This window comes from Delphinus delphis, chromosome 20 (assembly GCF_949987515.2).
Source record: "Delphinus delphis chromosome 20, mDelDel1.2, whole genome shotgun sequence".
In the NCBI taxonomy this organism is placed as follows: domain Eukaryota; kingdom Metazoa; phylum Chordata; class Mammalia; order Artiodactyla; family Delphinidae; genus Delphinus; species Delphinus delphis.
Genome location: NC_082702.1, coordinates 2,378,982 through 2,406,896, shown reverse-complemented (window position 1 = coordinate 2,406,896; position 27,915 = coordinate 2,378,982). Strand labels below are relative to the sequence as shown.

The following is a 27,915-nucleotide window of genomic DNA, read 5'->3' as shown; positions in this document are numbered from 1 at the left end:
TGAATTGTACACTTTAAAATGGGTAAAATGTTAAATTTTATGTGTATTTGAGCATAATAAAAAAGGAGGGGGTGGGGGGTGGCTAGTTGTGAGCCAAATCCTTTGTAGGGTACTGGAATAAAACATAATAAAGGGAAGCCCAGTTTAGTAGGAAGAATGTTGAATATATAGATGGCGATAATAAAATAACAACAACAATAAAACATATATCCCTTACCACATGGCAAGCACTGTTCATAACGAGTTACTTACACTAACTTGTTGAAATGTCATAATGACCCCATGAGATGGGGACCTTATGCCCATTTTCTAGATGAGGAAACTGAGGCACAGAGAGGTTGAGTAACCTGCCCAAAGCTACACAGCAGGTAAGTGGCAGAGCCAGAATTGAAACCCAGGTATCTGGCTCCTGCAGTCTCACAGTTCACCAGCCCAGGAAACAGGTGTCAAAGGAGAGTGGCAGTCAAGGCCTTGGTCAGCGCCTAGGTGAGAGGCCCTGGTTCTCTCCAGAGCCCCACGAGCTGGGTCAGGGGTGGTGGCCAGAGGAAACTGATGCAGTACGGAGCAGTCAAGGGCATGATGAACACTCTGCAGCTGGGGACTGATTTCTCTGTCCCTGGGCCTTTGTTCCTGGGGGCTTTTTCATCTGGTAGCAGAGCCGGACCCCAAGTGTAAGCTGGGGCCTGGGGCAGTGGTGGGGGCTCAGCCGCTTGGCCCTAAGGGTGGATCTCAGGTCCAGGTCCTGATGGGGGTGTCTAGGCAGAGTGGCCCTGGGTCTGAACCCACTTGGGAGAGACATCCCCACTCCCTACTTCCCCAGCCACCACACTGTGGCAGTGTCTGGGTAGCATGAGCCCATGGGGTGTGTGTGTGCTGTGTCCCTGTGTTTCTCTGGATGAGAAGAGCTGTGTGTGTGTGTGTGTGTGTGTGTGTGTGTGTGTGTGTGTGTGTGTGTGTGTGAATCCAGGGGGCAGGGCTAGGCCTGGTCTCTCACTGTCCCCCTTCTCTCTCCCTCCACCACAGTTCCATCAGCCCCCAGACCCCACCACCCATCCCCTGGTCACTGTGGGCAGTGGAGGGATGGCTGCCCAGCTGCCGGCTGACAAGGCCCTGGTGAGTAGTGTCAGCTCCTTGCCCTCCTCCTCGTGGGTGGCTCAGGTTGGGCCTCGAGTCAAATGAGGCCCTGCTGGAGCCCCCCTCTGGGGCCTGTGCCCTGTCACCTGGGGCAGGGTGGCCACGAATACAACTTTATGCCGAGTCCCACAAGTCCTCATAGAGAATCATCAAACTTTGGGATGGCCTTGGGGACCGCCACACAGCCCTGAAGCACCAAACCAAATCCAGTCCCAGCCCTGTAATAATGATGTCATCCTAATGACAGCTGGCGTTTCTTGAGCACCTACTGTGTGCCACTGCCATTCTGTGCTGGGGGAGGGGGATATTCCCTGGGAGGACCCACTGAGGCCAGGGCCTTGCCCCACCTCCCTGGCTCCTCCAGCCCTGCCGGCCTGGTTGAACCAGACATCTTTGCTGTCACAGGAGTTGGTGACATTCAAAGATGTGGCCGTGAACTTCACACAGGAGTGGCAGCAGCTGGAGCCGGCTCAGAGGGGCCTGTACAAGGATGTGATGCTTGAGAACTTCCAGAACTTGAGCTCCCTGGGTAAAACGGGGGGTTCTGGGGAGGGCCCTTTTCCTAGTTCATAGGTGGCCCCTTCTCGCTGTGTCCTCACAAGGAGGAAGGGGTGAGAGAGATCTCATTAATCCCATTTGTGAGTACTCTGCCTTTATGACCTAATCACCTCCCAACCACCTAATGCCATCACCTGGGGATTAGGATTTCCACATATGAATTTGCGGGGGGGGCACATATATTCTGTCCACTGCACACACACACTAGACCTCATTCTAGAGCCCCTGGCAAGTACCTGAGGAGGCTTCTCTTTGCTTTCCCAGCCCCCAGCCCTCACCCCTTCCAGCTCTGGGAGTAGGTGACATGGGTGACATTCGTGTTTTCCGTCTCTTTCAGAAATGGAGACGAGAGGAATGGCCCAGTGGAAGCTGTCCCTGCAGGAGTATCCCCTGAGCTGGACCTGGAAGATCTGGGAGGTGGCTGCCCCTGGGGCTGTGCATCAGGAGAGGCCGGGACAGCTTCAGGAAGGGCCCCTTCAGAGCATCAGCCAGGAGACCCCCAGCCAGGAATTCCAGGAGGGAGGGGACCCCACAAGTGCGGCCCGCGGAATCCCAACTGGGAGAGCCCCTGCCGTCACTGAGAAGTCCTGTGTGCCAGGAGTGCGGGGAGGCCTCTGCACACTGCACCGAGCTGGCGCAGCACCAGCGCGTGCATGCCCTGGACAAACCCTTCACGTGGGGCGAGTGTGGGAGACGCTCCCGCAGGAAAGCCACGCTCACAGTGTACCAGCGCGTCCACACCGGCGAGAAGCCGTTCACGTGCGCCGAGGGCAGCAAGGCGTTCTGCCAGCTTGGCAACCTCACAGTGCACCGGCGCATCCACATGCGCGAGTGGCCCTACCGGTGTGCCGAATGCGGCCGCGCCTTCGTGCAGAACAAGCAGCTGCTCGGGCACCGGCGCACACACACCGGCGAGCGGCCCTACAAGTGCGGCGAGTGAGGCAAGGCCTTCACCCTCATCACCAACCTGGTGGACCACCAGCGCATCCACACCAGGGAGAAGCCCTTCGTGTGTGACCTGTGCGGTAAGCGCTTCACCAAGCGCTCCTCCCTCCTCGGGCACCAGTGGGCCGCCAGAGGCGACAGGCCCCACCCGTGCAGGGTGTGCGGGAAGGCCTTCCGCAAGAAATCCGAGCGGGTCAACCACCAGCGCACGCACACGGGCGAGCGGCCGTTCAAGTGCTACGAGTGCGGCAAGGCCTTCAGCCAGAAGGCGCAGCTCGTGGTATACTGGCGCAACCACACGGGCGAGAAGCCTTTCCACTGCAAAGCCTGCGGGAGATCCTACAGCCAGAAGGGCTACCTCACCGTGCACCGGCGGACCCATACCGGAGAGAGACCCTTTGAGTGCACGGAGTGCAAGACCTTCAGCCAGAAGGCGCACCTCTCCATTCACCTGCAGATCCACACGGGGCGAGAAGCCCTTACCGCTGCGGCGAATGCGGGATAAGCTTCCGGAAGGTGTCCTTCCTGCTCCAGCATCAGGCCATCCACAGTGACGAGAGGCCCTTCCAGTGTGGCGTGTGCAGCAAGGCCTTCGTGCGGAAGTCCACCCTGGTCAAGCATGGCCGAATCCACACAGGGGAGAAGCCCTACTAGTGCTGGCAGTGTGGGAAAGACTTCCAGCACCAGCCCACGCTGACGGCGCACCGGAATATCCCCACCGGGGTGGTGGGGGGGGTGGCCCTATGAGTGCAAGGTGTACGGCAAGGCCTTCAGGCGCATCGGGAACCTCACCTGCCACCAGAAGACCCACGCTGCTGCGGGGGTGCCCGCCAGGGAGCCCAGCCTTCTGCCCACTCTCCCAGATAACCTGTCACAGGTGAGGCCTGAGATGGTGGCCAAGTTTCAGCCTCCTCCCATCATCACTTTAGAATTAACTCAGGGACGTCAAGAGATGCCCTTGGGGCTTGTGACACATTCCTGAGAATTCCCTCAGGACAGGCGACAGCTGCCGTACTTCAGCAGTGTGCGACCTGTGCAACCACACAGGGCCTGGCCCACGCTCAGTCTCATGCTCTGCAGTCAACATTTTGAAATGCTTAATAACCTCTGGACAGAGGGCCCCATATTTTCATGTTGCACCAGACTCCAAAAATTATCCCCGTTACCAGGGGAGAGATTAGATCAGGCAGGGGTTGGCAAACCGCAGCTCGGGAGCCAGACCTGCTTTTACATGGCCCCCAAGGTAAGAATGGCTTTCACACTGTAAAATAAAGTGAAGGGTTGTAAAATAAAGCGAAAAGAATATGACACAGAGAGAGCTTTTGTGGCTTGCAAAGAATACATAGTCTCTGGCCTTTTGCAGAAAAGGTTGGCCAACCCCTGCCATCAACCAACAGTTATCTGTGGAATTCCACACCCTTCCTCAGCACAGGCTGGCAAAACCCGTTTGGTCTCATGGTCCCTCTTGGTGGTTCCCTCAGGTGGGCTCCTGGGACTAAGTGGAGGAGACTGGCTGGCTCCGTTCTTTCATTTCCCTCTAGGCCTTTTAAAATATATATTTATTTATTTATTTTTGGCTGCATTGGGTCTTTGTTGCTGCACGTGGGCTCTCTCTAGTTGCAGCAAGGGGTGGCTACTCTTCGTTGTGGTGCACGGGCTTCTTATTGTGGCTTTTCTTGTTGCAGAGCACAGGCTCTAGGCGTGCAGGCTTCAGTAGTTGTGGCACGTGGGCTCAATGGTTGTGGCTCGCGGGCTCTAGAGTGTAGGCTCAGTAGTTGTGCCGCATGGGCTTAGTTGCTCTGCGGCATGTGGGATCTTCCCGGACCAGGGCTCGAACCTGTGTCCCCTGCATTGGCAGGCGGATTCTTAACCACTGAGCCACCAGGGAAGCCCTTACTGTGGCTCAGACCAGCTGCTGTCCTTGGTGCTGAACATCACCTGCGTACTTGGCACTTTTCCGGGAATAAACGTGATTCTCTGTTAAATGGCTGCTTATTCACTGCAGGATCTGGCGTCTCTGCCAGAAAGGTTTGTCCAGTGGGAGCTTGTTGTAGCTCACTCACTGTATTCGTTTGCTCTGGCTGCCATGGCAAAAGACCACAGACAGTGCAGTGGGCTTGAATGGCAGAAATCTATTTTCTCACCGTCCGGGATCAGGGTGTGAGCAGGGTTGATTTCTCCTAAGCCCTCTCTCCTTGGCTTGCAGATGGCGGCCCTCCTGTGGCCTCTTCACATGGCTGTCCCTCTGCCCGTGTGCGGCCTGGCATCTCTCTCTCTCTTCTTAGGACACCAGTCATTGGATTAGGGCCCACTCATATGACCTCACAGAACCCTAATTATCCCTTTAAAGGCCCTATATCCAAATGCAGTCACATTTTGAAGTTACTGGGTGTTAGGATTTCAATATATGAATTTGGGGAGAACAGGTGCAATCTATAACATCCTTAAATGGCTAGAAACAGCCTTTTGCAACTGTAGCTGCTGTCTACATGTTACTGGAAAGCATGAGCACCCACCTTGCATTTTGGGTGGCAGGGGGAGACAGCAACCCCCCACACTCCTCACTTTCCTTCCTTCCTGGTGCAGAGTTAGTCCTGGGACGCAGCTGTCCTGCCAGAGACCGCATTTCCCACTTGCATCCAGGAAGGGGCATGGACCACTCCTCCCTGTGGAAGGTGAGGAGAGGGATGTGTCCAGAAAAGGTTGGGCCTTTGCCACCTGCCCTTCCCCCATCCACCCCCCGGATGCCGACCCCAGAGTGTTTCCAGAAGTGGTGAGCTGAAGGTGGTAGAGGGAGTTTGGACCCCCGAGTCACCCTGTGGAGATCCTCCTACGATCGGCTGCAAGGAATTAGGCCCCAGGTCTTTGGGGTTTGTTGCTGCATTTCGTCCATGCTGACCCAGCTCTGTGACCTCACCATCACCTCCACCCTGTGTGGGAGGTCAGGCATCACCTCCATTGAACAGACAAGGAGGCACCGAGCAAGCTCAGGTTGACCACTGGGTAAGTGGCAGTACCAGTGGTTGAGCCCAGGATCCCCTGACCCCAGAGCCCACTTGATCACTCCTCCACTCTGCAGGGGCTGCAGACCAGGGGTCCAATCTGTTTCTTGCCCCAGATGTCGTTGGTGTGGCCTGCTTGGGCCTGGCCCAAGTAGCATTTCTTAAATATGGGAATTTGGTGCTGTTTAGGAAACAGAAACATTGCACATAAAAGCTTTCAGCTCCAAGATCTTGAGCAAAGCATTAGTACTCTGAGCCTCAGTTTCCTCAGCTGAAAAACCAGGATAATAATAGCATTCTAGATAGTGCTTATTAATATTTTATTTGACTGTTGATAATAGAGCACTGTATTTATTATTTACTATTAATTAATGATAACAATAGAGCACTATTATCAATAGTAAAATAATAAGATATTATTAAGGTGTGGATGAGGCATACATTAGACAATAAGCCTGCTTGACTCAAAGCACTTTATGTTCACAAGAATCCCATCCAGTATGTCAGGGGGTCATAAATCCGTGATTTGAGAGAGGATGGTTTGCACCTCTCCTGAAATTCCAAAACTTCCAGGAGATTCCTGGCCATCACCAGCTTCTGGATCTGTGTCCAGGCCCTCAGTCAATAATACTGGACAGTGACCACGGGCCTCTGATAACTCTCCAGGGCTTGTCTCTGTCCAAGGTCTCAGTTACCTGCATCCCGTCCTGACCTACCAGGGACCAGTTGGCGCTGAGAGAAGAGGGTGCTCCCACACCCCTCCTCCCCGTCCTTTCCCATTTGATGAGAGGACTGGGCCAGGTGTGGAAAGGTCTAGCAGGGAGAGGCTGAGTGTCCCATCTCATGAGTAGGAGGTGATGGGAGGGAAGCACAGGAGGAGGGTGGCGACATGGCTGCTAGGCCAAACCGTCAGAGACCCCTACTCTTAGCTCCTACTGGGGGGCCTAGAAGGTTGCCAAGCTCCATGTGCTCGTTTTATTGAAAGACCATGTCTCATGCCCCTGCCTGACTAAACGATCTGCCTGGACAGGTCCTCAGGGTGCAGCCTGAGGGATGGTTGTCTCCACTTCGTCCTGGAAACACCCCTGGACGACACCTCCCAGCCTCCATGTAGGTCTGAGGGGAGGCAGCTGTCAAAGGCGTGGTAGACAGTGGGAGACACTGGGCCACTTCCGGTCCGGTGCTAAGGTATTGGTCAGACTTACCTCCCCCAGGCTGCCTCCCCTGACCTGCCGCTGGAACGCTCATGGTGGCTGGCAGCCAGCTCTGACCAGCCCTGTGTCCTCAGGGGTGGACGGGATGTAGGTCCTAAGTGACCACAAGGAGTGCGACTGGGTGGAATTTTTGGTCTGAGACTGAGAGAGAAGCGAGGGAGCAGGAGAGAGGCAGAGAGGCTGGGGGCTCTGTTGTCTGAGGCTCTGTGTTGCCAGGACCTGCAGCTTAGCCTGCCCCTGACTATCCTATCAATCGACTTCGGAGATGCCCACAACCCCCTTTTTAAAGCAGAGGGAACCGAAGCACAGAGGGTTAGAAGGAACTCACTCGCTCACAGCTGGGGCTCACCTTCGATCCATCCAAGGCTCACACTTGCCCTGTGCGTCACAGTCACTCACCCGGCCACCCCTGCCCCGCCCCCCCCAAGCAGGAAACCTGATCACATGACATCTGTTCTTGCCGACGGGAATGGGGGCATGGCGAAGAAAGCTGGTGCAAACAGATGTGACCCGGAGCCTCTCAGTCTCTCTGGGCCCTGCCCCCATCCCGTGGTCAAGAGAGCACAGAGGACAGCCAGGACCGGGGGCTCTCGTGGTGACCGAGGCAATGAGAAGTTTCCCCAAAGAAAATGTCACACGCAGCAGGACCTCACTGTCACAACAAAAACCAGAGAGGCCATCCGATGACGCTGGGACCGGCTTCTCCGTGTCATCCCACTTCTGCCCGACTGTGACCTGGGTAGAATGGACCCCACGCCCACGTCAAGGGTGGACAGTGGTTTCAGGCCTATCTGGGCAGTCACTCCCATTCATTCCCCTTCCACAGCTACTATTTCAAGGATGAGGGCGAGACCCATATCTAAGCCAATCAGCACATGGCATTTCTCTGGTCAGAACAATCAACCCCTGGTGAGTCCAGCGGAATGAAGCGTAGGGCTTTTTTGCCAATGACTGGAAGAGGTCTGTCTCCATCTGCACGAGACTGAGGAAGTGTGTCAAGAGGAGCTGCTGGAAACCACCATGAAACCACAAGGGAAGCCAGCCTGAGGACGAGGCCAGTGCGTGAAGGGAGAGCCAGCAGACCACGGGGAGGCAGAGCTGTGGTTCTGACGCGCCGTGCGTCTGGATCAAGCCCACCCTGATGCCTGCACCCTGACATTCAAAAACTGTCCATGTTTCTACATGGCTGTTTTTCCTACCTACAACACGAAGTGTGCTTACTAATATAAGTGGTTGCTTAAAATGAATTATTCTTTGTGCACCCCGACGTCAGGAAGTGTGGGACATTCAGACACGCCAGGACATTTGCGACCAGTAGCACAGAACATTAAAATAAAAAGGTGGTGGAAAAGGTCCCAGAGAGGGGAGACTGGGGGAACTCTATGTGTACACAAAGCTTCAGGTCAGCCTTAGGAGACTCCAAGTTTAACTGCAAAAGATAACTATGTAAAGAGACTCAGATGTGCAACTTATTGAATCCGGTTAAGTATTTTAACCTGAATATCAAGCCTGTTGTTACTCGCTCCCCTGCCCTCTCCCACAAGCACTGAAACCGACTTTGACAGCACACCTGTTACCTGTATCTTTCTCACCTGATGACTGTTTAAGATGACACTGGTCTCCCTTCATGAAAAGTTTTATTAAAAAAAAAATTTAACAGACCACTATGAGAAACTTTGGCAGCCAAACCGGTTACTGTTATTGCTAACTCTGAAAAACATTTTTTTTCCTCTCACGAACTTGCCAACTTCTACCGCTTATTAGCCTGGGGGGAGGAGGCTTCCAGTACGGTTTAGGGAGACTGCAGGGGGGCTGGGATATGGAAGGACGACGAAGGGTCCCCCTCTAGCTCTTCCCCATAGAGGAAACTCACTGACAACCTACGTCTGGACTAGACCGAGGGTGTGTGTGACAAGGGGAAAAACGTCCCCACGCTCTTATCAAGTCCTGCACGCCTCTCCCCAACTTTACTATCGTAACGGAGACCGACCGGAGGCTCCATCTCAGCGCTTAAAATGTACTGAGCGCTTGGTCTGGAACCCTGACGCGCTCCGTTCCTGGAACTCCCGCGAGTTACCAGCCACAGCCAACCTTGCAACGTTCCCAAGTACACTGGGCACGGAGGAACTTGCCTTCCAGCTCGGTGGTGTGGACGCCCGGCCGGGAAGGAGCGCGTGGGAACCAAGACCCCCACAATTCCTAAGAGCCGCGGGGCTGCGCCACCCTGGGCCAGCACTTGAGAACTCCCAGAGAGCCGACGGCCCGTGCTAAGGACGCCGCCCACCTGGTGTAGACTGGGGCGCCCCAAGCACCCTAGGTGTGGATCCTCAGGTGCCGCGTGAGGTTGGTGTTCCGGCTGAAGGTTTTCCCGCACTCGCCGCACCTGTAGGGCTTCTCCCCGGTGTGGATCCTCTGGTGAACCGTGAGCGAGGAGTTCTTGATGAAGGCCTTGCCGCACTGCGCGCACCGGTACGGCTTCTCGCCCGTGTGGATGCGCTGGTGTTCGATGAGGTAGGCGCTCTGGCTGAAGGCCTTCCCGCACTCGCCGCACGCGTATGGCTTCTCGCCGGTGTGGCCCATCTGGTGAACCACCAGGGACGAGCGGCCCGTGAAGTGCTTCTTGCAGATGTAGCACGCGTACGGCTTCTCGCCGGTGTGGATGCGCTGGTGCTGGGTCAGCGCGGAGTTCTTGCTAAAGGCCTTGCCGCACTGGCCGCACTCGAAAGGCTTCACCCCGATGTGCAGCCTCTGGTGCTGGATCAGGTAGGCGCTCTGGCTGAAGGCCTTGCCGCACTCGCCGCACGCGTACGGCTTCTCGCCCGTGTGGTTGCGCCGGTGCAGCGTCAGCGACGAGCTCTTGTTGAAGGCGCGGCCGCAGTCCCCGCACGCGTACGGCTTCTCGCCCGTGTGCGTGCGCTGGTGCTCCGTCAGGTGCATGTTCTGGCTGAAGGCGCGCCCGCACTCGCCGCACACGTACGGCTTCTCGCCCGTGTGCGTGCGCTGGTGCACGATCAGGTGCATGTTCTGGCGGAAGGCCTTGCCGCACTCTCCGCACGCGTACGGCTTCTCGCCCGTGTGGACCCGCTCGTGCTGGGCGAGGGAGGAGGTCTTCCGGAAGGCTTTCCCGCACACGCCGCACGCGTACGGCTTCTCGCCGGTGTGCGTGCGCTGGTGCACGATGAGGTTCATGCTCTGGCTGAAGGCGCGGCCGCAGTCCCCGCACGCGTACGGCTTCTCGCCCGTGTGGACCCGCTGGTGGATGGTCAGCGACGACCGTTCCAGAAAGTGCTTCCCACACACGTCGCACTGGAAGGGCTTCTCCCCGGTGTGGATGCGCTGGTGTTTCACCAGCGACGAGCTGCGGCCAAAAGCCTTGCCACACTCGCTACAGTCGTAGGATTTCTTCTCCACGTCCGGTCTGGAGGGTTTACCAAGGTCCGAGTTACCTGCGAGGTTCTTGCCCCGCATGGCAAACGGGTGGATCCCTGCTTCCCGCGAACCCCCCGACCTGGGTGGCGCCGGGGTGGGGCTCTGGTTAACGAACGTCAGCAATTCACGACATTCGGGGTCCGACTCCCGGGAGATTTCCAGCCGCCCCGGGCAGGTCCTAGCGCTTCCCCGCCGCGATTCCACCCTGTCACCCTGCGTCCGCGCTCCGTCCACGGCTGAACCCCAGGCCCCGGATGGTCTGTCTTCCGAAATCTCTTCCTTCAGGTCCGGTTCTTTCATTTCAGGTCTCATTTCCAAGTCTGGCGGGGGAGGAGGAGAGGAGAAGAAATGTACGCGGTTAATGCTGGGTGGAAGTAATTTCCCAAGCGGGAGTGGGTAAGCGACAGGGCACGGATGGAGAAGCTAAGAGCAAAGCAATGCGCTGACGACACACGTGGTTTCAGAAGGCAGAACCAACCTAGGAGGTGAGCGGAGAACTAGAAATGTCCCTTTCGGAGCTCGGAGGAGACACACAAGTTGGGCTGAGAGGGGGCGGGTCAGAAAGGCTCTCGCAAACCTGAGTGAGGAGTTTCTGCAATGGATTCCTCCCTTCCAGGGTCCATCCTGAATATCCCCAACCAGTCATGCTTCGCAGAGCATCGATTTTGTATTAGAAATGATACAAATACAGCTGACGTTTATGGCGCGTGCAGGTTACCCCGTCTTTCCGGCCCCGGCCCAGCTCCATCCCGCCCTCCCCAGCCCCGTAGGCCTCACTCCCCTCCTCCACTGCCCAGTCGTGGAGCGCAGGTATCCCCGTGGGGCTGGCTCCAGACCTCTCCTCTTTGCACATCCATCCCTTCCTGGTCACCAAGAGAAGTCTCCAATCCCCTCCCACGTGTATCCTGTTCATTTCTGTTTCCTGTCTGAGGTCCGGACTCTGTATCATGGACCTAATGGCTTCATTCCCAACATTTAAAAGTTGTGAGATCTTACACAAAAATGTCACGAAAAGTGTGACGATATGACCACACAAAGCCTTTATTCCTATGAGGCGATAAAAAGCAGGAGTGGAGCAGCAGCTGTTCCCCGACCCCTCATTTAACCCCCACCTGGCCCCACCAACACTTGAGTTTGAGACCTCCCCTCCCCTAAGTTATGTCATGCCTTCATGGCCCCGCTAAGGGAGTCTGGACTTCTATATAGTGATGCCTCCCAAATGTATGCCCCCCACCCAGACCTGCTGAGTTCTGCTGAGGACTATTCAGAAGCCTCCTGTGTCCCTCTTGGGTATGGCAAACCCGTTTAACAGGAAACTTGTGATTTTGGAACCCTCACCCCCACCCCAAATGATAAAAAAAAGAAAGAAAGGCTCATCAAAGAGAGGTAGCAACATAGTCAGACACAGAAGGACACTCATATGAGGTCCCCAGAGGAGTCAAATTTATAGAGACAGAAAGTAGACGGTGGGTCCCAGGGGCTGGGGGAGGAGGGAACGGGGAGTGTTTACTGGGGACCAGGTTGGGGAAGATGAAAAGGCCCCTGGAGATGGATGGTGGTGACGGTTGCACAACAATATGAATGTACTCAATACCACTGAACTGTACATGTAAAAAAGGGCTAAAATGGTAAATTTTGTGTTATATGTATTTTACCATAATTTTAAAAAGTGTTTTAAAAATAAAGATTTAGCAGTCATTTTTGATTCGTCCCTTCCCTCGCATCATCCAGGGTGTTGAGTGCCACTGGATGGGCAAAGCAGCTTGAGCCAGACCAAATCTCTCCACCAACACAGCCAACCATCGAGTCAGGCACCGCAGGTTTCCTGCCTACACCCTCTGCCCTCTACAAGGCGCTGTCCACTCAGTGGTAGCGATCTTCTCAGGCAGGCCAAGCCCTCCAGCATCTCCCCAGTGCACTGAGAATCAAGGCCAAGACCTTCCCTCCTGGGCCCTTGGGCAGACAGAGCCAGCCTGGATCCTGCCGACCATGCCAGACTAACGCACCTTCCTTTTCTTCAGGCACACTTGCCCTGCGGCTCCCTTTTTACCCCCTTGTCTGTGCTGAGCTCTTCCTGCCTTGGGCCTTTGCACCTGCCGGCTCCTTGATACTCCTTGCGTGCTCATCCTCAGGCCTCAGTTAGCATTTATCCTCCATCCTACGGTGGAAAGGAAGATCTCTCTTGCTATCCTCTTGCCTGCTTCCTAGTGATCGTTCGTTATGGCCCGTGGCAACTTGTCTTTGTCCCTTGATCTGTTTACTACCAGCCCCTGCCCTGCAGTGGAAAGTTGAGCTCCAGGAGGGCAAGACCCTGGCCTGTGCCTGGTTAGTTACAGTACCTGGCACACAGAAGGTAGCAGGTAAACATGCACTGCACACTTGCAATGTGCCCAGCACGGGGCTGAGCAATCGGCACAGATCATTCCGTGTGGTCCCCACGACCATGTAGTTATGTTTGAGATTATACCCATTTTACAGACAAGGAAACAAGCTCTGAGAATTAAGTCACTTACTCAAGGTCACACAGCATACTAGAGGCAGAGCTGAGATTGAAGCCTATGACCACAGAGCCACGGGCCCTGGTCAGTCACTGTTTTGCTGTGTTCTTATGCTTTCCCATGCCAGAGCAAAGGATTTGAGAAATACCTGACAGTGATCCTGGCTTAGTGACCCTGGGGTGTGGCGTGACACCCAGATGTTAGGGCAGATGGAGGCATGGGGCATGAAGGCCCCGTGACAGGGGTGGGGGTGACTTCTCAGTAGGAGGAGGAAAGGCAGGCTGATGGTGGGTTTGGTTTGGGGTGCATGGGGTCTGAGACGTGCTGGGGACATACACTGGCCTGAGCCTGCAGAGATGGGAGGCAGCGGAGTCTCGGTTGTGAATAGAGTTGAAAGTCTTCTGGAATAAATATGAGAGCTGGAGGGAGCATGCCAGCAAAATCCCAGAGTTAAGGGGCAGTTAAAAGGGGGCGGCCTCCCTTTCAGGGATTAAAACCCTTCAGGAGATGTGGCAACATGGATGGACCTAGAGAATATCATATTTAGTGAAGTAAGACAGAGAAAGACAAATATTATATGAAATCACTTATATATGGAATCTAAAAAATAATACGAATGAATCTGTATAAAACAGACAGACACAGAAAACAAACATATGGTTACCAAAGGAGAAAGGGGGGGAGGGATAAATTAGGAGATTGGGATTAACAGATACACACTACTATACATAAGCTAGATAAGCAACAAGGATATATAGCACAGAAAGCTACATTCAATACCTTGTAATAACCTATAATAGAAAATAATCTAAAAATACATACGTGTATATAACTGAATCACTTTGCTGTTCACCTGAAACTAACACACTATTGTAAATCAACTCTACTTCAATTAAAAAAAAAAACACAAACACCCTTCAGGAGAGATGATTTGCAAAAAAGCAAACATCAGCTCTTACTCGTGAAAAGGTAGGCAAACACAGCTCAACGTCAGCCAAACTAAAAGGACCCTGCCATATGGCTTTTCACCAATCAGATCAGCAAGGAGCAAAGCATTTGATGATGTGTGGCTGGTGACAGTGTGTGGACATGGGCCTTCTTGCCCACGGTCAAGGGAAATGTTAACAGGACAACGTCTGCAGAGGCCATTTCGGCAACAAGCTACAAACATCCAAAATGTTATTCATCCCTTTTGGTCTAAATGTGGATTTTTTTTCATGGTACTAGATTTCTTGTCCTTTATAGTTTCTTTTCCCATATTATGTATTTCCACATTGCTTCTGATCACAAAGTAATTCACACTTGTTATTAAAACATCAAACATCAAAAAATAACATAAAATGGAAGTCTCTTGCAATCTCACCATCTAACAGTTTGATGTATATTTTTAGAATTTTCTCCCAGTGCATACTTTAAAAAAATACACACAACACACCCTGTATGCACACACACATATGAACACACACTGTTGTTGTTGTTTTTCTGAAATGTGGCCAAGATAGAGTAACAAAGATAAGATTTCCCTCCAGCCTACAGCCTAAAGCAATGGGAGGAAGAGAGGACAAAATATATAAAGCAAAGGTTTTCAAGACACTGGACATGAGTCAACAAAGTGCAGTGATTCCTGAGACATAGGACTCAACAGAGGCAGGCCCTACGACCACCCAACTTACTCGCAGGAAAGTTCGCAGGCCACAGCACAGGAGGGGAAACTGAGGTGAAGCCCCACAGACTCCCTGAGTTGAGGAGATGGAATTGAGAGACGGAGGCAGGTGGAGTTCACAGAACAGAGTACTGGACAGCAAAGTGTGGAGAGTGGGCTCTGGAGACAGGCAAGGTCCTCCCTCCAGGACTTGGGTTACTGATCAGAACACTCAGATACAGAAACTACCCAAGGCTGGAGAAAACCACCCGAAAGGAATTGAAAACAGTACCCAGAGCCGACGCAGGGCTGGGAACAGTGCCTCCTCACACCAGCCATGTAACTCGCACCATATAATTCATGGGGCGTTGGGCAGAACACTCAGAAGGGTCTTGTGGAGATTAAGTCGTCCTAGACTGAACACAAGCCACAAAGGCAAAAATGAAAGCAGGTCAAATGATGTGGTATTGGTGTCAAGACAGACAAATAGATGGATGAAACAGAACAGAGTCCAGAATTAGACCCACACATACATGAACAGCTGATTTTTGACAAAAGTGCAAAGGCAATTCAGTGGAGAAAATTCAGTGGAAATTTTTCAGTGGAAATATTCAGTCTTTTCAACACATGGCGGAACAACAGGACATCTATTTGACAAAAAAAAAGTGAACTTGAATTAACATTTTGCATCATTAGAAAAATTAACTCTAAGGGGATCATAGAACAAAATATGAAACCTAAAACTATACAACATACAGAAGAAAACCTTTGTGGCTTTGAGATAGGCAAAGATTTCTAAAATCTGACACCAAAAGCATGATCCCTAAGGAAAATAATTTATCAATTGGACTTCAAATTAAAAACTTCTCTTCAAACAAATGATGCTGGGGAACCTGGATAGCCACATTCAAAGGAGTGACATTAGACCCTTTTAACATCATTCACAAAAATTAACTCAAAGTGAACCAAAGATGTACATGAAGAGCTACAACTGTTAAACTCTTAGAAGAAAACACAGGAGTAAATTTTCATGGCCTTGGTTGGTCAATGGTTTCTGAGATACGATACCAAAAGCGCAAGCAACAACAACAAAATAAATAAATTGAACACATCAAAATTAAAAATGTTTGTGTTTCAAATGATGCCATCAAAAAAGAGAAAAGTCTACCCACAGAATGGGACAAAATATTTGCAAAGCATCTACCCGATAAAGGACTTATGTCAACAATAATAATAAACATATAAAGAACTCTCAAAACTCAGTAATAAGGAAACGAACAACCCAACTAAATAAAACAGGCAAAAGACTTGAACAGATATTTCACTGAAGAGAATATACATGTGGCAAATAAGCACATGGAAAGATTCTCAATATCAAATGAAAACTACGATATGATAAGACTACACACCAACGAGAAAGGCTGAAATGAAAAAGATTGAGCATACTGAGATTTGGCAAGCACATGGAGCAGCTGAAACTCCCACTCACTGCTGGTGGAAATGTCAAATGTTACAACTGCTTTGGAAAAAAGTTTGGAGTTTCTTTAAAAGTTAGATATACATCTCATATCTGAGCCAACCATTCTACTCACCGGTGTTTACTCAAGAGAAAGGAAAGCATATGCCTACAGAAAAACTTGTACACGCACGTTCACAGCAGCTTTATTTGTAATAGTCCAGAATTGGAAACAACCCAAATGTTCATCAACAAGTGAATGGATAAACAAATTGTGGTCTATCCATAGGCAGAATGGTATTCAGCAATAAAAAGATGTGAACTATTGATACATACAACAACATGGGTGAACCTCAAAATCATCATGCCAAGTGAAAGAAGTCAGACCAAAAAGAGACTACATGCTGTATGATTCCATGTATATAAAATTCTAGAATATGCAAATTAAACCACAGTGACATAAGGCAGACCAGTGGTTGCCTGGGGATGGAGGGTGGGTATGGGGAGGGAAGGGAGATATTACCCAGGGGCATGAGAAACTCTTCGGGGTAATGGATATGTTCATTATCTGGATCATGGTGATGGTTTCCTGGATGTGTACAGATGTTGAAATACACTGAATTATTCTTTAAATATGTGCAGTTAATTATAGGTCAATTATACTTCCACAAAAGCTGTTGAAGAAATGGGACCATACTCTAGCTCTGAAAGTTAGTGTTTCAACAACACATCAAGGGACATCATTCCATGTCAGTGCCTACAAAGAGTGCTCATCTTTGAAAAGCATGGTTTCCATCATATGGCTACACCTTGATATGTTAGTCAGTCTTGTACATGTGGGCATTTAGGTCATTTCTATTTTTCTTCCTAAGGAAAACTTTGTACACATATAGAAAGATTTCTAAAGGGTAGATCCCTAAAAATGGAATTGTTCAAAATTTGACTGATAATGCCAAACTGTCCTCCAAAAGAGTTGTCCCAACATTATACTCCCAAAAGGACAGAGTCCCTTTCCCGATACCTTCATAATGCAGGCTATTATTCTTTTTCATTTCTGTGTACCTCATGAGCAAAAACTGTATTTCCTTGACTCAGTTTGTATTTCTTTGACTATTAGTAAGATTTAAAAATCTTTTATAAAGCGTGATTCCATGTATTTCCACATTTATGAACTTCCATCTATAAGTCTGGCCATCATTCAGTCTTTTTCTTATTTATTCCTAGGAGGTTTTTACATAATTATAATCCTTTGACTGTTATCCATGTGGTAAATATTATTCCCCATTGCATCATCTGTCAACTTTATTTTTAGCTTTGAGTGATTTAAACTTTCTATGTAGTCAAATTTGTCAGTGATTTAAACTTTCTACATAGTCAAATCTGTCAATCTTTTTTCTTATCTCTCTGTAGTCCTCACGTGACAGGCTGATGGTAAGTTACTCAGCGAAGCTGCCCCTTACCCAGTGAGACCAGGTTCTGGAGGTTCTCTAGCATCACATCTCTGTACAGGTCCTTCTGGGAAGGTTCCAGCTGCTGCCACTCCTCCTGGGTGAAGTCCACAGTCACATCCCTGAACGTCACTGACTCCTGTAAGAGGAAACCCACAACCACTCACCGCAGGGCCCTCCTTACAGAGGTCTGGAAGAATGGCCAGAAAAGCCAAGAGGATTTCGGGAAGGCACACAGGATGTATCTGAAGTGATTTCAACAAGGACCAGCCACTCAGTTATCTTGGTGCCTCATTATTTGGGGATGGTCCTCTGACAGAGAAATAAAACAAATATGAGGCTGTTTAGAGCAGAAAGTCACAGATTTGAGAGACAGAGAAGGAATCAAAGGCAAAATGATCATAACCCAGTGAATCAACACATTCATTAGAAGCCCAACAAAGGCAGAAACCTAGATGGAACCCAGTAGTTCACCAAAGATTCCTGAGCCCCTACAAAGCTGCAGGCACTAAGCAAGGTGCGGGATACAGACACAGAAGGTTTAAGAACTAGTTCCTCAAAGGAGGGGCAGACGAAAACACCTGTAACTGACCCACAATCTGGTCAATACTGTCATGAAGGTATGAACAAAATTCTCCAGGCGCCTGAGCAACAGCAGCTTTAGGGGGCGTCCGGGAAGACTTCAGAAAGGTGACACTGAGTTTAGGCTGGGGGAAGGATCAGTGGTCAGGTCCTTGGGGGGAGATTCCGGAGGGAGGAAGAGCTTGGGTCAAGACATGAGGCTTAAAAGGCAGATTAGACCATTGAGGAATCGTGAGAAGTTCATGTGGTGGAAGCATAAGAGACTTTCCAGCTGATGCTGTAAGCCCTGGGGATGAAATGAATGTGGCTTAGCAGGGAGAGATGATGATGGTGATGGTGATGGTGGTGGTGGTGGTGGTGGTGGTGGTGATGGTGGTGATGGTGGTGATGATGGTGATGGTGGTGATGGTGATGCTAGTGACAATGGCTGTGGTGATGATGGTGGTGATGGTGATGACAATGATGTTGTCAATTGTAGGTCACAACACCTATCACTTCATAGGCAGTTGCTATGTACCAGGTATTATTCTAAGGATTTGTTACAGGTTGAATTATGCTTCCTCTCCTCCAAATCCATCTGTTGAAGTCCTACTCCCAGCACCTCAGAATGGGACCTTATTTGGAAATAGGGCCACTGGTTAAGATGAGGTCATACTGGAGTAGGTGGGCCCTAATCCAATATGACTGGTGTCCTTATAAATAGAGGAAATCTGAACACAGAGACATGCACACATGGAAAATACCATGTGAAAACAAGCCAAGAACTACTGGGAGCTGAGAGAGAGGCCTGAAATTGATTCTTCTCTAGACCGTTCAGAAGGAAGGGTGGTTTTCCACATATTTGTTTTGACCCCCTACTCTAAACAATGTATTTGCAGAAGTTGTTTTCATCATTATTATTTAAAGTGCTCAAAGGAAAATTCCTGGAAATCATGTATGTTTACTTTTTATTTAGATTTGTCATTTACAGGGACGTGGGCAGGTTTTAATGTTTTCCTAACCACGTTGGTGATTTAGGTGGATTCTGGAAACTTTGAGTTTTTGTTCTGTAGTTAATTTTTTTTTTTTTTTTTTTTTTTTTTTGCGGTACGCGGGTCTCTCACTGCTGTGGCCTCTCCCGTCGCGGAGCACAGGCTCCGGACGCGCAGGCTCAGAGGCCATGGCTCACGGGCCCAGCCGCTCCGCGGCATGTGGGATCTTCCCGGACCGGGGCACGAACCTGTGTCCCCTGCATCGGCAGGCGGACTCTCAACCACTGCGCCACCAGGGAAGCCCTGTAGTTAATTTTTATTAAAAAATGTATTACTTGGGAAAAAAAAATCAAGGTGTTGGCCCAGCCAACACCTTGATTTTTGACTTCCAGCCTCCAGAACTGTGAGAAAATATATTTCTGTTGTTTAAGCCTGTCTGTGGTACTTTGTTATGGCAACCCTAGCAAACCAATATATCCGTCTTGCTCTCTACTATTTCCCCAGTGTTTAGTACAATGCCTGGCATATAGTAGGCACTCAATGAATAGTTCTTGAATGAATAAATGGGTCAGTAAGGATGGTGTGAGGATTAAATGAGTTAATCCATGTTTGACACTCAGAACAGTGTACAGCATACAGTAGGTGCTTAATTACCATCAGCTACTATTACTGCCACCCACATCCACAGGTCCTTGGCTCTCCCCAGTGCTCTGAGCCCCCGACACGAGAACCGTGAACCCTGGCTCACCCTCCCTGAGAGGAGGCCTCACCTCCTGGCCAGTCCTATCATGGTCCCCATGTGCCCGCCCAGAGGCTTTGAGCTCATGCTGGCCTCCTCTGCCTCGTGGGTCACTACTGTTTGATGAGGAAGCAGTACAAGGCAGTGGTTGAGAGTGTGGGCTCAGGAGCCTGGAAGCCTGCAATGAAATCCTAGCTCTACCCTCAATGGCTGTCTTTTCCTTGAGCAAGTGCCTTAACCTCTCTGAACTTCATTTGTTCATAATAAAAATGTCCCCCTCAGTAGTTGTCATGGGGGTTGAATGCGGTAATGCATATATGGTTCCAGCACAGTGTCTGGTATGGCTGGAGTAAGTTCTCGATGAATGTCAACTATTACATTTGATTGATTTTGACATTTCACATATGCATCTTATATATATACTTATTATTAGTAGTAGTTATTATTATTTAATATTTATTTATTTTGGCCAGGCTGGGTCCTAGTCATGGCATGCAGGATCTTCGTTGCAGCATGTTTAGTTGAGGCATGCAGGATCTTTAGTTGTGGCATGAAGACTCTTAGTTGCGGCATGTGTGTGGGATCTAGTTCCCCAGTAGTAGTTATTATTATTATATGATATTATTATTTGATTCTTTGGCCCATACATCCTTTGGCCAGTCCTGCTAATAATTCCTTTTTTAAAAAAAAGCCACTTTGGGCTTCCCTGGTGGCGCAGTGGTTGAGAGTCCGCCCGTGGATGCAGGGGGCACGGGTTCGTGCCCCGGTCCAGGAGGATCCCACGTGCTGCGGAGTGGCTGGGCCTGTGAGCCATGGCTGCTGGGCCTGCGTGTCCGGAGCCTGTGCTCCACAGTGGGAGGGGCCGCAGTGGTGAGAGGCCTGCGTACCACACACACACAAAAAAAGCCACTTTATTGAGGTATGATTGACATATAAAAGCTGTACATATTTAATTAATACAACTTGATTAAGTTTGGAAAGTATGCACCCATGAAACATTATTACAATCGAGGCCATAAGCTATCCATCACCTCCAAAAGTTTCCTGCTGCCCCCTCTATCTTTTTATTTATTTTAATTTTTAAAAATATTGTAGTTCCTTCAGAGAATCTTCTCTAAGTATGCCCCACATCAGTGAACTCACTCAATAAATAACATATTTACTGAGTAGGCTCCATGCACTGCTCTGGGGCTGGGCTGGGAGGGGTGCACTAAAAACAAAATGGACAGTCCTGGAAGTGTCAGAGCTGACACCTTACAGCAAAGGATGCTGAAGGGCAGACAGCAGGGGCCGCCCTCCTCTGGAGGGTTGGGAAGACTTCCCCAGAAGTATGGTTTAGCCCCAAATGCACCGAACCTGAGTGCTTTGTGTGTGCATGTCTGAGGCCACTCATTCTCGTGCTTCATCTGTTTTGGTTTCCCGTCTAATGGCACAAACCAATTCGCCACAAGGAAAACCTCCCCAAATTCCAAAGAGCTGAAATCAGATAGGCTCTATTTCTTGAAAATCAGAATATATTTGTGCTAGATGTAATTAAGAAGAAAGCACTTAAATAAAAAATCCCAACCATACCAAAATAAAAATAATCAACAAGTCCTTCTAAATTAAGTAGGAAAAAGAAGAAATCAAGACGATAATCACAGACAAGTTAAAAATGAAGACATCATGGTGCAGAGTTGCTTTGGAAAATAGTCCGACAGTTCCTTAGACAGTTAAACAGAGTTATATTAGGACCCAGCAATTCCACTCCTAAGTATACGCCCAAGAGAATTGAGAACACATGTCCAAACTAATGTCTGAACTGCAGCATTCCTAATAACCAAAAAGTGGAAACAGTCCAAATGTCCATCAACCAATGAATGGATAAATAACATGTGGTCTAACCACACAGTGGAATATTATTCAGTCATGAAAAGGAATGAAGCACTGACACATGCTAAAACATGGATGAATCTCAGAAAAATTATGCTAAAAGAATCCAGACACAAAAGACCATATATCATATGATTTCATTTATAGGAAATGCCCAGGATAGGCAAATCCAGAGACAAAAAGTAAATGAGTGGTTGCCAGCAGTTGGGGGTCAAGAGAGGAAATGGGAGTGAGTGCCATTGGGTACACACTTCCATTTGGGATGATGAAAATGTTCTAAAATTGACTGTGGTGATGGTTGCACAACTCTGAATATACCGTAAGCCAATGAGCTGTACACTCTGTGGTATGTGGGGCATATCTTAATACAGGTGTTAAATAAAGAAAGGCATGACAAACCAAAACTCACAGGTAAGTGAAATGACACATTTAGACATCAAAATAAATTCTAGGTGGATTCAGAAGTTCACTGTTAACATCCAAACGATAAATGGAAAAAAAGGAAGAAAAACAGATGATGTGTGACCTGTGGATGGAGAAACCCTTTTATAGTTTAAATGGAAGACACCAGAGGAGGAGAGACAGACTCGATTTTAAAAATATGAAATGCTTTTGGACTTAAATATAAAATAAGAAACGAAAAGTAAAGCTGGGAAGTATATTTGCCACAAATATTTCCATACACACACACTTCTTTAAAATCTTCAAGAATACTAAGATTCCTGGAGACTGGTAAAGCACAAGATAGATCATTTAACCCCCTGCAGAAAAGGCTAATAAACATTTTCTAAAAATCAAACCTCACTAATATACATACAATGCTATTCGGAAAAGATTTTGTGACACCATTTGTCACCTATCATGCTCAAAGTTTATACCATTTGTCACATATCCATTTATCATTTATATCCAACTTGCACAATAAATACCCGACAGCCATAAATAACTAGGGACAAATAAATATCAAACAATAGGGGAACCATTAAGTAAGCCAGGTATGGCCCCAAGATAAAATTTCTATGGAGTCATTAAAATGGATGTTACCAAGGAGTTTTTAACAATGCAGAGAAATGCTCAGGATGAAATCTTCGATGAAAAAGGATATAAAAATTGCTCAGCTGGGGTGATTCTTATTTTTCCACAAACATGTATCCAGGGAGAGAAGGACACACAACATTCGAGGGTGGTTATTTCTAGGATGAGATCAAGGGTCATTCTGATCCTCTTCACTGTGCTCTTCTGGATTTTCTAAGCTTTTTGTAATGATCATGGCATTTCCTTATTTATCAGGAATTTTCTTTTACTTTTACAATAGATTATTTACAGCATTGAAAAATGATTTTTTAAAAAGTCAAACTCACCAATACCAGATGGACATTTAGATACACTGATTATGCAGCCAAAACAAGTGATGTCTGTAGTTTTCAAAGGCTGGGGAAATCCTAATGATTAATGTGGAATGGAAAAAAAAATCTTCCAAGATAAAAATGGCAGAGCCAATACTGGGTCAATTTTTAAAAATAATCATCAGAGGAGGAAGCCAATAAATGAATACACAAATAATCCACATGATTATCTCTGGGTAGAGGCACTATGGGTGAATTATTATTGTCTTACCTACAGGTTACTGGATTTTCCCTATTTTCTATAAAGAACATTTATATATTTATTATTATGAAATATTTCTGGCATAAAAGCAAGCTTAGAGAAAAATTCAATACACAACTATATATGTACCACCCGTTAAAACATCATAACACATTACAGTGAGAGCCGGGGATGCCAGCCGTGTGCCCTCCCCATGGGCGCCCTCCCCTCCCCCAAGGTAACTGCTGTCTGAAATGTGTGGGCCTTGTTCCAGTGAGTCTTGTACACAATTAAACCACCACTTTCCGGGTGCCCTCCTGTGTCTCCTGAGGGCCCCCAGGGCAGAACCAGTCACTCCCCAGCTGCCCTGTCCTCCTTGGTTGACAAAAGTCAATGTCAGGGACAGGCAAGAGAGAGGCTCCTGGGCCTGGAGGGGGCAGAGTGGACAGGAGCATCACCCCTGAGCACTGCTGTCCTTCCTCAGGGTAGACAGAACCCCCAGGAGGTGGGGACATGGGGCTGGGGGTCAGAGGGTCATCCCTCTGGAAAGGAGAGGGAGGCAACATGACTCACCAGGGCCTCATCAGTCAGCAGCTGGGCGGCCATCCCTCCACTGCCCATGGTGACCGGGAACGGCGGGCTCTGGTCAGGGGGGAAAGAGAGGGAGGCACGGTGAGAGACCAGGCCTAGGCCCACCTCACAATGCACACAGGACAGACACACACATGCCCACAGAGGGGCAGGAGACAGGAACACGCACATACATTAACAGCGAACATTCAGGGTGCTTACCGCCTGCAAAGCACTAGACCAACACCTCTCACTTAATCCTCCTAACACTCCTGCAAGGTGGGCACTATTTCCACTGACCCCATTTCACCATATAGTTTCACTTATAAGTGGAATCTAAAATACGACACAAATGAGCTTATCTATGAAACAGAACCAGACTCACAGACATAGAGAACAGACTTGTGGTTGCCAAGGGGGAGGGAAGGATTGGAAGTTTGGGGTTAGCAGATGCAAACTATTATATATAGAATGGATAAACAACAAGGTCCTCCTGTATAGCACAGGGAACTATATTCAACATCCTGTAATAAACCATAATAGAAAATAATATGAAAAAGAATACATATAACTAAATTGCTTCGCTGTACAGCAGAAATTAACACAACACTGTATATCAACTATACTTCAATAAAAAAAGAATACTGTCAAATTAAATGTTGGTCCCTATAAACTTTAAACAGTGAAATTTCAAATTAAAAAGCAATAAAGTTATTTTAAAAAAGAAGCCCCGCTGTACATCACAAAGGATCACAAAGGATCACAAAGGTATGGGCTTGTGTCCCCACCACTTCACGTCTGCAAACCCCACAGCAGCGTGCCCGGCCCGCAGCAAGCCCTCCGCAAAAACATCCTCCAGCTTAAAACTCTCCGGTGGCTTCCCACAGCCTTAGAAATCATCCAGTCTTCACCGCTGCCCACATGGCCCTTATAGTCTGCCCCGAGGGCCTTCCCGCTCCCACTCCACTCCCCTCTCAAACACTTGGCCGCAGGTACAGTGGCCTTCGAATCTGCCGCTTCCTCTGCCAGAAATACTCTTCCCCTGGCTGGCTCCTTCTCACTGTCAGCTCAAATGTCACCTCCATGGAGAAGTCTCCCACTCCCAGGGCCCTGAGCTCAAGTAGCAACCAACGCCCACCCCTGCCATCTTCTTATAGCCCACATCATTGTTGACAACTGTCTCTTTAAAAGGTTTTCAAGTTCATCATCTGTCTTCCCTTCACAAGAATGCAAGCCCCTGGGGAGCAGAGATGATCATTTTTGGATTGTGTTTCCAGCATCTAGGATAACAGCCAGAGGTACCCAAACATAGAGCTGAGTGAATGAATAAGCCAACTTCTATCACTGCCAAAGATGCAAAGAAATGGACCTCCCACACACAGCTGAAGGAACGGGAGTCACTCGACATTTGTGGAGAGTGAGCTGGCAAAACACAAACCCCATAACTCAGCAGCCTTGTTCCCGGGACTCTGCCCATAGCAACAAAAACTCCATGTAAAAGGTTATATAGGGAAGAAAGATGTTTATTATAGCACTGTTCCTAGAATCCAACCAAACCAACAAACACAAAAAAAACAAGGGGGAGTTATTAATTTTTTTTCTTATATTCCTTTGATTGTTTCCCTGGGTGAGTGACTTCATAGTAATGTCATAATTTCTTAAACAGAATTTAATTTTTTAAAGAGTATTCTTTCTGGACTGGCAATCTCCATCTGACTCCCATCCCTATACTGTGACGTCAACAACACTGGCTTTGGCCGGACGTGGACATGACCAGAGCCGACTTACCCAGGAGGCACAGCGAGCCCAAGGCCCCTGATACCTGTAGGGGCCCACGAGAATGTCTTAATTTAAGATCATTAAAAAAAAAAAAGTGACTCTAATCCAGCCTGGATTATATTTGTCTTCATATCAATGTAATCACAAACTATATATATATTTTCTTTTCATGAAAAAAGGAGTCCATGAAGGCGACGAAGGCACAGAGGCCCTGGAAGTGACATGCTCTGGGCTGGTGACTGTTGAACCCATGTGGCCTGAGATCTATGTGGCTACAAAGCTGGTGGCTACTTCCCTCCTCTCCTTCCTTGAGTCTTCTGGCATTTCCTTCCTTCCATTGTTTCTAAGGGTAAGATTCCCATGGGGGAAAAAATCCTGCAACTGTGTGTCAGATGAGCCGAAAGGAAGAAAGGATTTCCCATTTGTCTGGTGGTTAAGTGTGGGGTCTCTGGAACCCAGATGCCTGGGTATAGAGTTGGGTCATTCACTTAAGTCTCTGAGCCTCGGTTTCCCCATGTATAAAATGGGGATGATGAGGTCCCTACCTTGGAGTTACTGGGAGGCTTATAAATGAAAGTCCCAGCAAAGTGCCCAGAACAGCACTTTGAGGGCCCAATACACATCCTCTGAACAAATCAACCCCACTCAGGAGTGGGTAGGGGACTCTGACCCTCCTTTAAGAAGGTCCTGTGGAAGGCAAGAGAAGAAGCCTTAGCCCCACATCCTGTCACCCACACACTTCCTGCCCCCTCAACACTCCAGAGCCTTCTATGAGCCGGACAAGGCTCTGAGGGGCAGGAAGGAGCTGGGGAATCTGGGGGCCCCAGGCCAGGAGACCTGCAGGACAAGAAGGGAGGTAGCTCTGTTAGGCCTGCCTGTCCAAGCGTTCAGTCTTTCACACATGCTTTTAGGAGGGTCGCACCCAGATGCACTCGCATACAAACACCCAGAAAGGCCCAAAGACAGAGACACACAGGTGAACACACACACACAGAAAGGTAGAGACACTGACGCGGCGGACTTCGGGAGAGACACACCCCATGCTCACAGACACACTCACACCCAGGGACACAGCTACAAAGTGAAAGACGAGACACAGGTGGACACCTGGATGACACCCTCACACAGAGACACCGTGGGCAGAAATAAAGGCAGACACACACACAACCAAGGATGTGGACATGGCGGTCACCCAGAGATACACTGCCCTCACCCCAACAGGGAAGGCAAAGACTAGACATAGAAGACATCCACAGAGACCAAGACCGGTAGGCGCACGAGCGCGTGCGCACCCCCGCCCCCTCCCCCCCCCCCGACTTACACTGATGCACACACACACAGATTCGCCTCCTTCCCCATCGCATCACATTAGGTCAGTACCAGCCTCCTCCCTCCACTCCTCTCCCCAGCCCTCTCTCTGAGCCGGCACGCCCCTCACCTGGGCCCTCACACTTTCTCCCTTCAGGGCCCACCTTCCCCTCAGTCCACACGCCCTGTCCCGGCGCGCACACCCTCCCCTCAGCCCTCACGCCCCTCGCCTGGGCCCGCACACCCTCTCCCTTCAGTGCTCACACCTTCCCCTCAGTTCACACGCCCTCTCCCGGCGCGCACACCCTCCCCTCCTCCCTCACGCCCCTCGCGTGGGCCCGCACACCCTCTCCCTTCAGTCCTCACACTTTCCCCTCAGTCCGTATACCTTCTTGCTGCCCGCACACCCTCCCCTCCGCCCTCAGGCCCGTTGCCTGTGACCTGACGACCCCTCTCCTCAGTCAGCATGCCCCCATCCCGAGCCCGCCCCCGCCCCCGCCTCGCCCCTCCCTGCCCTGCCCTGTCCTGCCCGTGGCCGGACTCACCAGCGCGGGTCGTTCTGTACAATGACGGGCGCCCTACGCCCTCCAGGCCGCACTGCGCCTGCGCAGACGGGCGGACTACACTTCCCAGAAGCTCGCGCGCCTCCGCCTCCGCTCAGGCCTTCCCGCCCGTGGAGCCGAATGGAGCCGAGCGGACCCGAGTTGAGCCGAGCGGACCCGAATGGAGCCGAGCGGACCCGAACCTACCCGAGACCCGACCGCGCCCCTCCAGCTCCCAGAGGCCCCCGCGGCACCGGAACCACGGCCGCAGGGGATGGGGGTGCGGGGGGGGGGTTGGTATTGGGGGATGGGAGGGGGGAGGAGGAAGAGTGGAGGGAGAGAGGAGATGGGGGTAAAGGGAAGGGGGAGAAGAGAGATGGGGGAGAGGTAGGAGGGGAGGAAGGTGGGGAAGGGAGAATTCCAGAAAGGGAGGGGGCGTGGGTGGAGGTGGAGAAAGGAGGCTGTGGCCCACCTTCTGCAGACTTCTGGGCTGGACTGAGGGAGGATCCTGGGCAATTTTGTTGAGCGTGATAATCATGCTGAATTGTAGAAAATTTGTAAAGCATAGAGATACAAACCAGAAAATAATTTTAAAAAAGTATTCACTCTTCTTATTTTGAGTTTCCTAAGTGCCAGCTC

General features: G+C 49.8%; 2 protein-coding genes across 6 annotated transcripts in view; one reads left to right on the top strand and one right to left on the bottom strand.

The window, feature by feature from the left end:
• ZNF71 (zinc finger protein 71) overlaps nt 1–27,288 on the bottom strand; it is a 47,707-nt gene extending 20,419 nt beyond the window's left edge. The window contains exons 1-4 of one of the 5 annotated variants that reach the window (XR_009517667.1): nt 23,651–24,256; nt 17,339–17,465; nt 9,138–10,602; nt 5,154–5,303 (exon numbers count right to left, since the gene is read on the bottom strand). Coding sequence is in view for 3 of the 5 variants with exons in the window: in XM_060000074.1 (XP_059856057.1) it covers nt 9,167–10,602; nt 17,339–17,465; nt 23,651–23,839 (1,752 nt within the window). In the remaining 2 variants the exon portion in view is untranslated. Of the gene's footprint in view, nt 1–5,153; nt 5,304–8,444; nt 10,603–17,338; nt 17,466–23,650; nt 24,257–27,279 lie in introns of those variants that run through there. The other 4 variants (XR_009517668.1, XM_060000074.1, XM_060000076.1 and 1 more) reach the window with 4 other exon arrangements.
• LOC132416945 (zinc finger protein 568-like) lies at nt 1,081–3,142 on the top strand. The gene is made up of 5 exons (XM_060000577.1): nt 1,081–1,113; nt 1,540–1,663; nt 2,030–2,232; nt 2,291–2,628; nt 2,689–3,142. Exons 1-5 carry the CDS (start codon nt 1,081–1,083, stop codon nt 3,140–3,142), a joined length of 1,152 nt encoding a protein of 383 aa, XP_059856560.1.
• Nucleotides 27,289–27,915: the final 627 nt, after the last annotated feature.